The sequence below is a fragment of the Trifolium pratense genome, linkage group LG2 (genome assembly GCF_020283565.1).
Source record: "Trifolium pratense cultivar HEN17-A07 linkage group LG2, ARS_RC_1.1, whole genome shotgun sequence".
NCBI lineage: Eukaryota > Viridiplantae > Streptophyta > Magnoliopsida > Fabales > Fabaceae > Trifolium > Trifolium pratense.
Genome location: NC_060060.1, coordinates 45,997,683 through 46,009,917, shown reverse-complemented (window position 1 = coordinate 46,009,917; position 12,235 = coordinate 45,997,683). Strand labels below are relative to the sequence as shown.

The 12,235-nt window shown below is 31.6% G+C and overlaps 2 protein-coding genes across 3 annotated transcripts; one reads left to right on the top strand and one right to left on the bottom strand.

Annotated features, from left to right (window-relative positions):
* Positions 1 to 1,533: 1,533 nt before the first annotated feature.
* Positions 1,534 to 4,656, bottom strand: LOC123910405 (probable receptor-like protein kinase At5g24010). Its single transcript, XM_045961500.1, has one exon. It carries the CDS (start codon positions 4,334 to 4,336, stop codon positions 1,799 to 1,801), a length of 2,538 nt encoding a protein of 845 aa, XP_045817456.1. The 5' UTR covers positions 4,337 to 4,656; the 3' UTR covers positions 1,534 to 1,798.
* Positions 4,657 to 8,772: 4,116 nt separating this feature from the next.
* Positions 8,773 to 11,695, top strand: LOC123908542 (probable RNA-binding protein 18). Of its 2 annotated transcripts, XM_045959214.1 has the most exons (5): positions 8,773 to 8,964; positions 10,005 to 10,068; positions 10,544 to 10,617; positions 11,086 to 11,212; positions 11,288 to 11,695. In XM_045959214.1, the coding sequence occupies exons 2-5, from the start codon at positions 10,066 to 10,068 to the stop codon at positions 11,555 to 11,557; spliced, it is 474 nt and encodes a 157-aa protein (XP_045815170.1). In that variant the 5' UTR covers positions 8,773 to 8,964; positions 10,005 to 10,065; the 3' UTR covers positions 11,558 to 11,695. The 2 variants fall into 2 exon arrangements, with proteins under 2 accessions (XP_045815170.1, XP_045815171.1); XM_045959215.1 differs by lacking the exons at positions 8,773 to 8,964; positions 10,005 to 10,068; positions 10,544 to 10,617 and having other exon boundaries at positions 11,167 to 11,212; positions 11,277 to 11,695.
* The last annotated feature ends 540 nt before the right edge of the window (positions 11,696 to 12,235 follow it).

The window sequence follows — 12,235 nt, the reverse complement described above, 5'->3', positions numbered from 1 at the left end:
AATTCACCCATCTTTTGATCAAGGAAATTATTTGGCAACCTCCTTTGAATTTTTTGGGTGGAATGCAACATCGATGGCGTTCTTTAAGCTATGTTTGGATTGATGTAAAGTGGTAGAATGAAATGGAATGGAGTGAGATAGAATCAGATTCCAATATTTGGTTTTGTAAAAAATGAATGGAATGAAATGGACAATACCACTCATTTCTTTAAATTTTCATTCCTCTTCGGGTGTATCCAATGGAATAAAACAGACTAATATTGCACTTTCAATTTTGTCCCTACTCTTCTATTGTGTTTTTTATTCTTTTCACGTTGTTTCAATTTTGCTTCAACTCTTCTGAACTCGTTAAATATACGTCGACATTCATTTATTATTACACGGTAGTCCGTATCATGCTTTTGTCATCCTTGTACTCATGTTAGTTTAGTTGTTCTTCTTATACGAGTTTTAGGTTGTTTTATATTATATTGGGTGCAAGTGGTTGTTTGGTGTTGGGATGTGGGTGTGTATGTTTGTAATTTTGTTCCACCTTTATATTACAAATCAATAAAAATTACCGGGCTTGGGAATTTAAGGTGTCACTAAAATATAAATAATCAACAGAGGCTAAATGATGAGAAATATTTAACAGAATCATCACATATTTATCGGTCATTCTAAAGAGATATATTATCACTTCGTCCAACGATCTATCTAATACTTTCTCTAATTACAAATTTAGTGGAATATAAACTCCTCCAAACAAAACTAAGATTATGTTCAGTATTAGCCGTCAAAAAATTAATATTTGAGAAGTATCTGATTTTGAGCAACCGGGAAGTAAATCTTTGAAGATTGTTTAAAATTAGCCAATTTTTTGCTTGCCCAGCATAATCAAATTAAAAGATGATAATTATTTAAATCTCATATCACCATCGTTCTTATGCATCAAAATGCCTTTCTCAAGAAACTAAAAAACTTTCAAAGTATATTCTTTGACCTTTTACCTGAAAACAATTTTACCTAATCTTGAGTTTTTTTTTGTTTTTTTTTTCAAGTGAAATATGCTGTTTGAAAGAGCTAAATGTTACTATCATCCAACATATGGATCAAACATAAGTAAAATATCATACGTAAGTGTGCTTTGTTAATTGGTGAATGTTCACCTAATTGATTCCCTTAAAAATTGGAAGAAAAAAAAGTAGTTTAGGCAATTTTGACAATTTCTTAGTGTAAAATGAACACTTAGATGAGATAACACGAGTCTCTTCTAACTTAACTAAGATCCTGGATTTGATCTTTGGCATAGGCATGCAACAACCTTAAAAGTTTTGGAGAGAACTTGCCGCCCATTTGGGTCACACAAGACTCGAAATATTAATCTTTGCAGTTGCACACAAAAAATACTCGGCTTAAAAAAATAACTATAGTACTTTACCTAAGATTTTTCTTACTATATTAGGAGGAAGTTGATCTTTCAAATGAAACAATTATAAGATGAAACTGAACTAAAATGTAGCTCATTAAAATTTTGACAAGCTCACTCAGCTCTTGAGTAAATAAAAAGCAACTACATTAGATAAAGTTACACTTTGATAATTTTATAGCATTTCTTAAATTTCACACAACAAGAAAGAAAAAGAAAAAAAAGATTATCCAAACAATGTCCTTGCCTATCACTGCATTCCATAAGTACATGTTAGTACTCATTATTGTTCCTTTCCATCATAAAATACTCAAAAAATTGTTTGAAAACTCTTTTATTCCGCTCATTTTATAATATTCAAACAGAGTCTAAGAGAGTTCATATCTATCTCTATCTACCATCACTAGTCATTAGTTGTGAAAAAAATTTGGTAGCACTTACATTAGAGTAATTGTTATCATAATCTCCCTCTATTCTCATGCTGTTAGGAGGATTCCTAGGAATTATGGAAGATGTAACATTCAATTCTGCATTATCAATGCTATCATCATATGTGACATTCACTTCTTGATCACGTTCTTGAAGCTGAAGTGAATATTCCAAATTCCATAACACATCACCCATAGACGGCCTATCAACGCTGTCTTCCGCCAAACATTTTTCCGCGGTTTCACCAAATTTCTTCAATGAGCTTACTTTGATCTTACCGACAAGATAAGGATCAATAATATGCTCTAACATACCTTTCCTTTGCCATTGAAGAGCCCATTCTGCTAAATTTACTTGTTCCCTATCGAGTCGTGGATCAACAGCTGGTCTAACACAAAGAACCTCAAAAAGAACAACGCCGAACGAATAAACATCTGATTTATCCGTAAGTTGTTGTCTTCGAAAATACTCCGGATCAAGATAACCAAAACTACCTTTCACATTGGTACTCACATGAGTTTCATTGATACAAGGTCCGGATCTTGAAAGACCGAAATCAGCAACCTTAGCAACATAATTTTCATCGAGCAAAATGTTGGTAGATTTAATGTCACGGTGGATGATTCCTTGAGAAAAACCGGTGTGAAGATAGTGTAGACCTCGAGCTGCACCGATGCATATCTCGAGACGCTGCTTCCACGACAAAGGTTGAAGTCCTTCTGAACCATACAAAAGATCTTTGAGTGGACCTTTCTCGACATACTCATAGACAAGTATCATTTCTGAATTTTCTTCGCAAAATCCAACTAGCGAAACAAGATGGCGATGTCGAATTTTGGATAAAATTGTTATTTCGCTTTGGAATTCTGGAAGGCCTTGTCTTGATCCTGGCATGCCTCTCTTGACAGCAACCTTCACACCGTCTCTTAGAACTCCTTTGTAAACCATACCGAATCCACCAGATCCTATAATTAGACTTTCATCGAAATTGTTAGTTGCTAATTGTATATCAGCAAAAGCGATTTTCAAACTGAAATGTCCGTAAGAACTGGGAGACGGATAAGACATTCTACTAAGCGAACTTCCTCCAAACACGCGTAACGGCGTCCATCCTACACTTTCAACTGACCTTAGTTTCGGTTTCTTCTTTCTGCATCTCCAACAAACTACAAAAACAGCTACGACTAAAAGTAAAACAACAATTCCTCCAAAAATCGAACCAACCAACACCAACACCAACCTTTTTTTCCTAGGAGCAACAATTGAATCTGAATCATTAACATTCACAAGCTTCATTATCTCTGCGCCATTAAGTATCGCATTCTTCCTCATTGAACTACTAAGATCAGAAGGTCCAACACTTATTTGAATAACACCCGAATCATCAGAATCAACAACAAAATCCACATAAAGCGGAGATCCAAGCATATGGAAAGTAAGAGACGACAAATCAACATCCTTATATGCAGAATATCCATTGATATACACATCAAAGTAAAGCAAATTAAGAGCAGGACTAACAATATCACAGAAATGCAACCGAACCAAATGTCGAACTCTAACACCACCAGAAGCTACCGTAAAGTTCCATGTTATGTTAAATTGTGAAGCTAAAATGGATTGATTATCCCTATTCATCTCCTGAGCTGTCATATAAACACTATCAGGCGCGATCTCTCGAGTCGCACCTCCTTTCTGATAATCTGGTGTGTGAGTGCTCACTACAGTCTTAGCTGCTTCCTTAAAAATCAGAAAATCCTTATCAGGAATCCAAGTCCTCCAAAGGGTATCATTAAAAGGAGTTAATGTCATACCTCCAACATTAATCCTATGAATAGTTTCTAAAACATTGTAAGAAAGGTTCTTGTATTCCTTAACACCAAAAGGACCAACAAACCTAGTACCATAATCTACAACAAAATCTTCAGGAGCAGAAAACACTTCAATACCATTAACAAAACCAAAACCAAAACCAGAATCATTAACAGGTCTAAACACAATTTCAAGTAAATTTGACTCCACTTTCAAAATAAACTCTTTAATAATTGCATCATTAGTACTATCATTACTATGCTTGAAATTGACATTGAAATTACTCATAACCAATTTTCCACCAACCATGACACTAAAGTTTGCATCTTTTAAATCAAAGCCTTGAGCCTTAAAAGTAAAGAAATGAAAACGAACAAAGAAGGTACCATTTTGCTTCAACATGAATCTGTAACTTCCCATTTTGGTGAAAATTCTTGCAGATTGATACAAAGTAGGCAAATTTGGAGATGGGTTTTGGTTGGTTAAGGAAATTGATTTGTCTAAAGAGAGAAAAATTGAATCTTTGTTGGTTTTATCATCATCACCAATGAAAAGCCTATTGAAAAGGGTAGAATTGGTATTTGATCCACAGTTGAGAAGATAGTTATCTATAGGAATGAAAGAAGAGAATGAAAAGGGAATGAAAATGAGAAAAATGAAATGTAGAATCAGATTTTTAGTATCCATGGAAGAAAAAAAAAATTATGATTTTTTTGGAGTTTAGAATTCACATGAAGAATATGTAGAAACTGAAGTGTAAGTTAGAAACTGAAGTTTTTTTTGCAGTGAAAGAGTAATAAAGAGAGAAGAAAAGAAACAGTACATGAACATGAATTTGGTTTGGTGATGGTACAAGTCAAATAGATTATTGACAATAATTTCATTGTTTTGGACTTTTAGTGGTAATGTTTGAAAACAAAGTTTTTGATTGCTTAACATGACATGTGTGTTCTATTTTGATGCATCTAGAATTAGTTCTACTAGATTCTGGTTGGTGATAAATATTAATGTTCTTTGATTGTTTGGTAGATTTAGTGGATCTTTTGGGAAGGTTTAAAATATGTCAAATTTATTTATTTATTTATTTAATATAGAAAAAATCAATGTACCTACCTACCTAGTGAGTTTTTGCCTAACCAAAATGCAAGTAATTTACTCTTAATCTAGAGTTATTTTTATGTTGTCATGAGATTAAGAAATTAAATTTGATCACACACTCAAACACAATAAATAATTTAATCATTTAAAAAATTATATATTATTTTATTATTATTTTTTTATATTTATTTTTCTTGTGTGTGATCAAGAATGTGGTCCAAATTTTTGGGTCCATGGAAGAATATCTCCTTAATCTAATGGTGGTTGACGTTAGATTTTATAGGAATGATCACGGTTCAATCTTCATAATTGCGATCGGGAGAGGATTGAAACTAATTAATATTAGACCTAACATTCGAATCACATTAAGCGGTCTAGTAACTCGGATACTTAAAATAAAAATGTAAATAATTTTTTTGGTCCAGAAAAATGCAACTATTTATTTGATTACTTTCCTTGTACCTTTGGAAGATTCCTTAATTTCTTATGTATTATCTTGGGAATATGGGGTTGGAGTCATTTAAATAAATAATATTTGTTTTCCTAAATATAAAATTCTTTTGAAAAAATCACAAGAGATTATTAATTGTTATATTAAGTTTTTTAATAACTTGTGTTATTTTTACAATTTTATTTTTCACGAGAGAAAATGAGTTCATAGTTTATTTAGAACATGTATTAAAAATTATAGAAAAAGATGCACTATAATTACCTTTGTAAATACTCTAAGAGCATTTAGATCTTTGCTGCCTTAGACCGAGTCACTATCCCTTCATTTTAAATTTTTATCATTAAAAAAAGTATTAAAAAAATTGTGTTGAAAAAAATATATTACTAGTCTCTGTTGTGTGTTGTGGAACCTATACACAAAGTATATTTTCCTCTTTAAAAACCAAATTTTCTATCTACACAAATATATTACTAGTCTCTGTTGTGTGTTGTGGAACCTATACACAAAGTATATTTTCCTCTTTAAAAACCAAATTTTCTATCTACACAAATATATTACTAGTCTCTGTTGTGTGTTGTGGAACCTTATTAGTACCTTACCACTTAAATTTTTTATTGTTGGTACAGTCCATTGTCAAAGACTAAATGGCAATGCTACTGTAATTTGACTAATTTCCATTGAAAAATCAACTAGCTTTGTTCAACTTTGAGGACCAGAGATGTGGTGCTTTATTTCCATTTGAGTCTATTTAGCAATCATTAATGCCCAGAGTCTCTACTTTGGTTAGTCTCTTTCATAATTTTTGGTTAGTCTCCACAATATCTAGCCGATCATAAATTCAAATGTTGTTGATTGTTATGATATAGGTATAAAATATTTATGTAAGTGATGACTAGTTTCAATTGAAAAATATGTACGGCATATAAAATGAATTATTTCCTTCCAACCATTTGCTTAAAGGGTCAAAGATTGAATCACTAACCAATTATTTTAAAGGTTAAAAATTCTTACTACTTAGATCAATTTATTGTTGGTTAAATTCACAATATTTTTAAATGTTAGCGAAATGATTCACCTTTTCACCATTTAAAAAGAAAATGTTCTATTCACAATGTTTTTTGAATGTTAGCAAAATGATTCATCCTTCCACTATTTAAAAAGAAAATGCTCTTGCACAAAAAAAATAAAAAAATTATGCCTCATTAATGTTGACAATGCACATCTTTTTTATTTGAACCAAAAAATCATTAATGTTTATTATTTAAAAATAACAAATTAAGGAGTAATTTGATAAGTTTCATTAAACTAGACCCTTACCTGTGCGAAGCACGGGTGTGACGGTTTTTTTATTTTATTATAATAATGCAGAAAAATTGAAATAAATATTATCCAAATAATAAATAATAATAATAAAATAGAGGATCCGAGATTTAAACTCCAATCATATATGATATTTTTAAAAGTTGAGTTGAATTTGTGGACAACATTTGTTTTCCATTATTACATATATATTCTATATAATTTACAAAAATTGACACAAATAAACTACTCCATTATCATTAATACAAAAATTATTTTCATAACCTTTTTCTATAAGGAAGAAAATTGAAACATTAAACAGAAAAAAGAGAGTATCCTAAAAGCAACTTCAACTTTCAATTAGCAGGTTAACACGAGGCAATCTTCAATGACTTGAATCACTTGATAGTTGAACTTTCTCCATTTTCAATTAAAAATCTCATGCTAACAGCTGATCTCTTCATAACAGCTATTATTATAACTAAATGTAGCCTCAATGGTGTGAATGGAAATAAAGTTTTAGATAATAGCTGCACAATCAGTGACCTTTTTCATATCATAATTTTTGAACTTCTTCCTCACATTAGAGTTCATTTCCAAATATGTTGATCTCTCCTAAAATGAATTATCATACTTATGCAAAAAAAAAAAAAAGAATTATCGTAGGAAAAACATATGAATTTAAAATCTAGTTTTAGAGTTCAAATACAATACCTGTTTCTGTAGTCACCATACCATTGAGTATCATCGTTGTCCCGAAAAATGAATTGGATATACCCATTACACTTTGGTAAAATTTAGCAAAATATACCCATTTCAAATAGTGATTTTTTTAATTAAAAATTAAGCTTAATAGCAATGTATGCATGCTTAAAGATCTAACTGCTATTTATACATAAGATATAACCGATCAAACAACACACTAAAGGTCTAAAGCCAATAATTTCACAAAAATATAGCAATAATATTATGATGATGATAGTGGTTACCATCACATTAAACGTAACTTTTCACTCTCCTCTACAATTATGAGGTAATCAAGTGGATAATTCCATAAATGTTATAAATATAAGTATATGAAATGTAGATAGAGATGAAAATGATGTAAGGAGAAGTGATGTGGCATTATAAGTGGCTGACGTGGCTAAATGAAGAAATTTAATTGGTTAAGTGGATTAGGGTTTATAGAAGTAGTAAGAAGAACTATTTAGAAATTATATATATAGATATAGATTATTTAGCATGGTGAACTTTTTTTTTACTAAAAGAAATGATATTTATTCATTCAAATTGGTAGAGTACATCAGATTCAAGTACAAATTCAATACCACTAAAAACGAAAAGGCTGAATCTGTGAACAAACTCACATCATCCAAGTTAATAACATAAAATGACATACTCATGCTTACAATAGTGTGATAAAATTCCGAATCTGCATCGTCGACGAAATTAATCACCATGTACCGAGGTTGATCTTCCAATTCAATCAAACGAACACCGCAACAAGATGGGAATGCAAACACTACAACAAGACGGAAATGCAAACACCGCACAAAGACGGGACGACGAAATCACAAAAAAACTCACAAAAGAAAATTTAATCTATGTGAAAACTACTTATTTAGATTAAAGCAAATAGAAAAAGATGCAAATCACTCCCTTTTTGAAGAAATGATGAGAAGAAAACTTAGAAAGAAGGAGTTTATCTCTCTAAAAAATTAGGGCGGCTTATTGTTATAAAAGTTATTGTTAGTATGGTGAACCTTGATCATGTGAATGTTAACATGTCAAACTAATGCTCCAAAGATTAAGGAAGTTTTATAGTATCCTCGCACGACCTATTGGATCAAGTGGAACACTTATAGTGCTACCCTTTTTATACATGCAAGTCCTACTACTTTGTGGTTAGTGACGGTCGCAGAACTAGAAAAAAATTGGGAGGACCGCTATAAATATAAAGCGAATTTAAATTGTACATAACAAAGATTAACATTGTCTCTGAATTGAATATGATTTCCAGCTAGTTAATTTGGCTTACAAGAATTCTAATATTGTGCTTTAGTCCTTAGAAAGTAGAAACCAATGGGATAATTGTTTGGTGTTTGCTTCTCAAATGAATTTTATCAATCAATGTCCTAATAAGATGACCAAATTTAAGGCTTACAAAGACCAATAGAAAGATTTATAAAAATAAAAATATAATCGAGATTAAAGTGTGTAAAAAAGAATATATTTATTCTCTAGTTTAAGTTATTATTATATAAAAAAGAAAAGAAAAAATATACCAAAAAAAAAACAAAAAAAGTTGATGAATGAAGCCCAATTCCATGTGAGCTTGTTTGCTTGTTTCTTTGTCCTGTCTTTTGCGCGAGACACAGATTCACACAGAGACAGAGAGTAAAAACCCTAATTCATTGGCTTTGCATCTGTTACATATAATAACCAACGGTTTCAATTATTCAATACGGTAATTCTCTTCCTTCTATCAACTTGTTTTGTTTTTTAATAACAATTTTCGCTTTCATAATCATCATTTAGCTACGCAATTATAAATGAATAATTTGATTGTTAATTACGGGAAATCGATAATAGCTTGTGAATTCTTCGTATTGTTATTCATTTTGGTTTAAATGAAATGGGAATTTTTCAATTTAGGGTGTGATAATGTTCTTGAAATACCGAACCCATTTTGCAAAATTGAAAATTTGATCACATGCCAATTTTAATATTTTTTATCAATGAATAAAAAAAAAAGCTGCTGTTTGACAACATTTTGTACTAAATAATGGATTGCGGAACAATAGCAATTTGTCCAAATTCTGCTACGCTATAGTGGTGTGGCGCCACCGTAGCTGCTATTTAACAACGCTGCAAGCAATTGTGATGTAACAAAACTGTTAATCTTCTTGCATCTTGAGCTCTTGTTATTACAAATTGACTAACTCCCCATGTGTCGGATAAGTGATTATTATTTTATGGCTTAACCACACATTTGGTCCTTACGTTTATTTTAGGTTTCAATTTGGTCCCTTACGTTTCCATTAGGTTTCAATTTAGTCCACGTGTCAGTGTGTCCAAGTGTGCACGTGTTTGTACACATATGCAAACTGGTTGCCACATGTGACAAAATTGACGGAAATGACTAACTAATGCAAACGGTAAAAATATAAGGGACAAAATTGATACGTTTTAAACGTCAGGGACCAAATCGAAACCTAAAATAAACGTAAGAGACCAAATGTGTAGTTAAGCCTTATTTTATATATGAAGCACAAACACTTGACACCAGATAAGACACCGACACAGAAATATGTAATAATTTAAAAAATTTATGTGATTGAATGTAACTATGTGTCGGTATTATGTTGGATTGTACACAGTGACATACTGCATTCAATGGACTATATCTAAGTTACTTTTTGTTTTGTCAATGGATTTTGTGAACATGTTTTGAGTATGATGTAAAGTCTTGACTGTTATCAGTTATGGTTGATTTTTAATTTGCAGGGTCGTGCACATTTGGCGCTTCAGAGTTTTGGTTGAAGTTTCACTAGCTGTGTTTGCTTACATGGTATGTTCAATGTTTGATCTCTTTAATTATATTTTGTTTGTATGCCATTTTATTTAATTTTTTAGTTTTATGAATTTTGTTATCCTGCTCTTCATGCATAATGTCTCTAATACGGTAATAACTTGTTTGAGTAGGAATTTTTTTTGCTGTTTTTGACCTGTCAGTATGATTTTCCTTGTCTAAGCATTGTGTGTATATTTTTGTAATTTGGTAAATTCCACCAAAAGTACGTGTATAGGTAAAGGAAAAACTTCTATTAGACTGAAAAATGTTTTGCAAGAAGTCATTAACAATACATTGGCAGAATAAGAGTATTATATACCATCCCATGAATATTAATTTGAGAATGAATTCATATTTTGAAACAGTTGGAATTTACTTAACATGACAGTATCTAAAATTGATCCAATGGGTTTTGTTATGTGCCATCTCATTGTATTCTAGAACTTAATTTTCATGTAATTGCTCAATGCAGGATCCTAATGGTTCTATTGATGATAAGTGTGACAATAGACTCTACATTGGCAATCTTGATCTTAGAATTACAGAGTGAGACTTGCTAACTCCCTAACATGGCTTAATTGTTTTTTTGGCAAATGCTAACACTTTCTATTTCTTGATTTCTTAAAATGTGTTTGGATTTCAGTTGAAAGAGCTCAAATGCGAAGACTTATTTTTGAGTCGGTCAACCAAGATAGATAGATTGTTTGAAACATAGGTTTGAGTTCCTTAGAATTGAAATCCAAACAAACACGCTGTATCCGTTTTTGTTACAATTGGTAGTAGGAATCAAGTTTTTAAATCATGGCAACAATTGCAGCTGTGTCACAATCCTTGTTATTGCAAGAATCCCAACCAAATGCGACTGATTCTGTCTCAATCGCGGTTGTGAAGACATCAAAAACCTTGATGTTGTGGCCCAGATTGTGGTCACGAACCTTTAAATACTACCTTGGCAGAAGCCTCATCTATTTCATGCATATTCTTATCCTTTTTTATGTTTCCATCGTTTTCCAGAGCTGCTCTACTCAAAATGTTTAATCCATATGGAAAGATAGTGTCCGAGGACTTCCTGTGGCACACTCGTGGCCCAAAACGTGGGGAACCACGTGGTTTTGCTTTTGTTCAGTATAGCACAAAAGAGGTATATTAATGGAATACTTCTGTTACTTTCACATTCAAACAGTTTCTGATTTCCATTATTAAAGTGAGAATGCAGGAAGCAATATTGGCCAAGGAGAAAATGCACGGGAAGCTAGCTTGCGGCCGGCCATTGGTTGTTCGCCTTGCAAGTGAGAGATATGCACTAGAAACACCCTCTAGCTCTACAAAAGCAGTTGGTGAAGGGCACAAGTTGCATCTCACTGGCGGTGGCACGGGACAGACGAGTCGTAGTGCGAAAATAGCTGCAATAAAGAACAAATTGAAGTCCTTAGAGGAAGATAACTCTAGGACCAAGAAGCAGAAGCAGAGTGACAATATATCTTGAATCAATTTTGTTATATTACAACATGTAGAATCATGGGAATATTCTGTGGCTTATGAATTGAATATGATGAAGTTGTTTGTAACATCATTTTAATTGCAATTTATATATATTTTATTTTTGCTTTGAAAATACCATAAATTTATTTTATGCACATGTTTTTAAAATTATGTCTGTTTTTTTTTTATTTATTTATATTACCTAGTTTTTTTCTTTCTGCTTTCCTTTTTTAGAGCCATTGAATTGATAGTTTTAAAATTTGGCTGAACTCACATAAATTTAAATTTATAGTTTTCTGAGTGAAGACTCAATTTACTCCTTCACAAACTTTTCTCAACTTAATTTAGTCTTCTACGAAAAAATAATATAAAACTAGTCCTTGATATTTTTACACCGTGGACAAATAAATCTATTACTAATATATTAAAATCGATTATAATCAAAGTTACTAATTTATCCAAAAAATATTATACAGGAATCTATGCATAAAAATAGGAAGAAAAAAAAAACAATAAAAAGATTATAGAGAGTTGATGGGGGTTTTCTGCAAGTGCAAAGAATCGCTACCAAGCTGTAATAAAGTGATAAATTATCGTCTCAACAAGGATTGTGCCAAAGTTACTAGTTTCGCTTAGGTTAGGAATTTAGAAAGTAAATTGTTTTGCATTCGCTTTGTTGGTT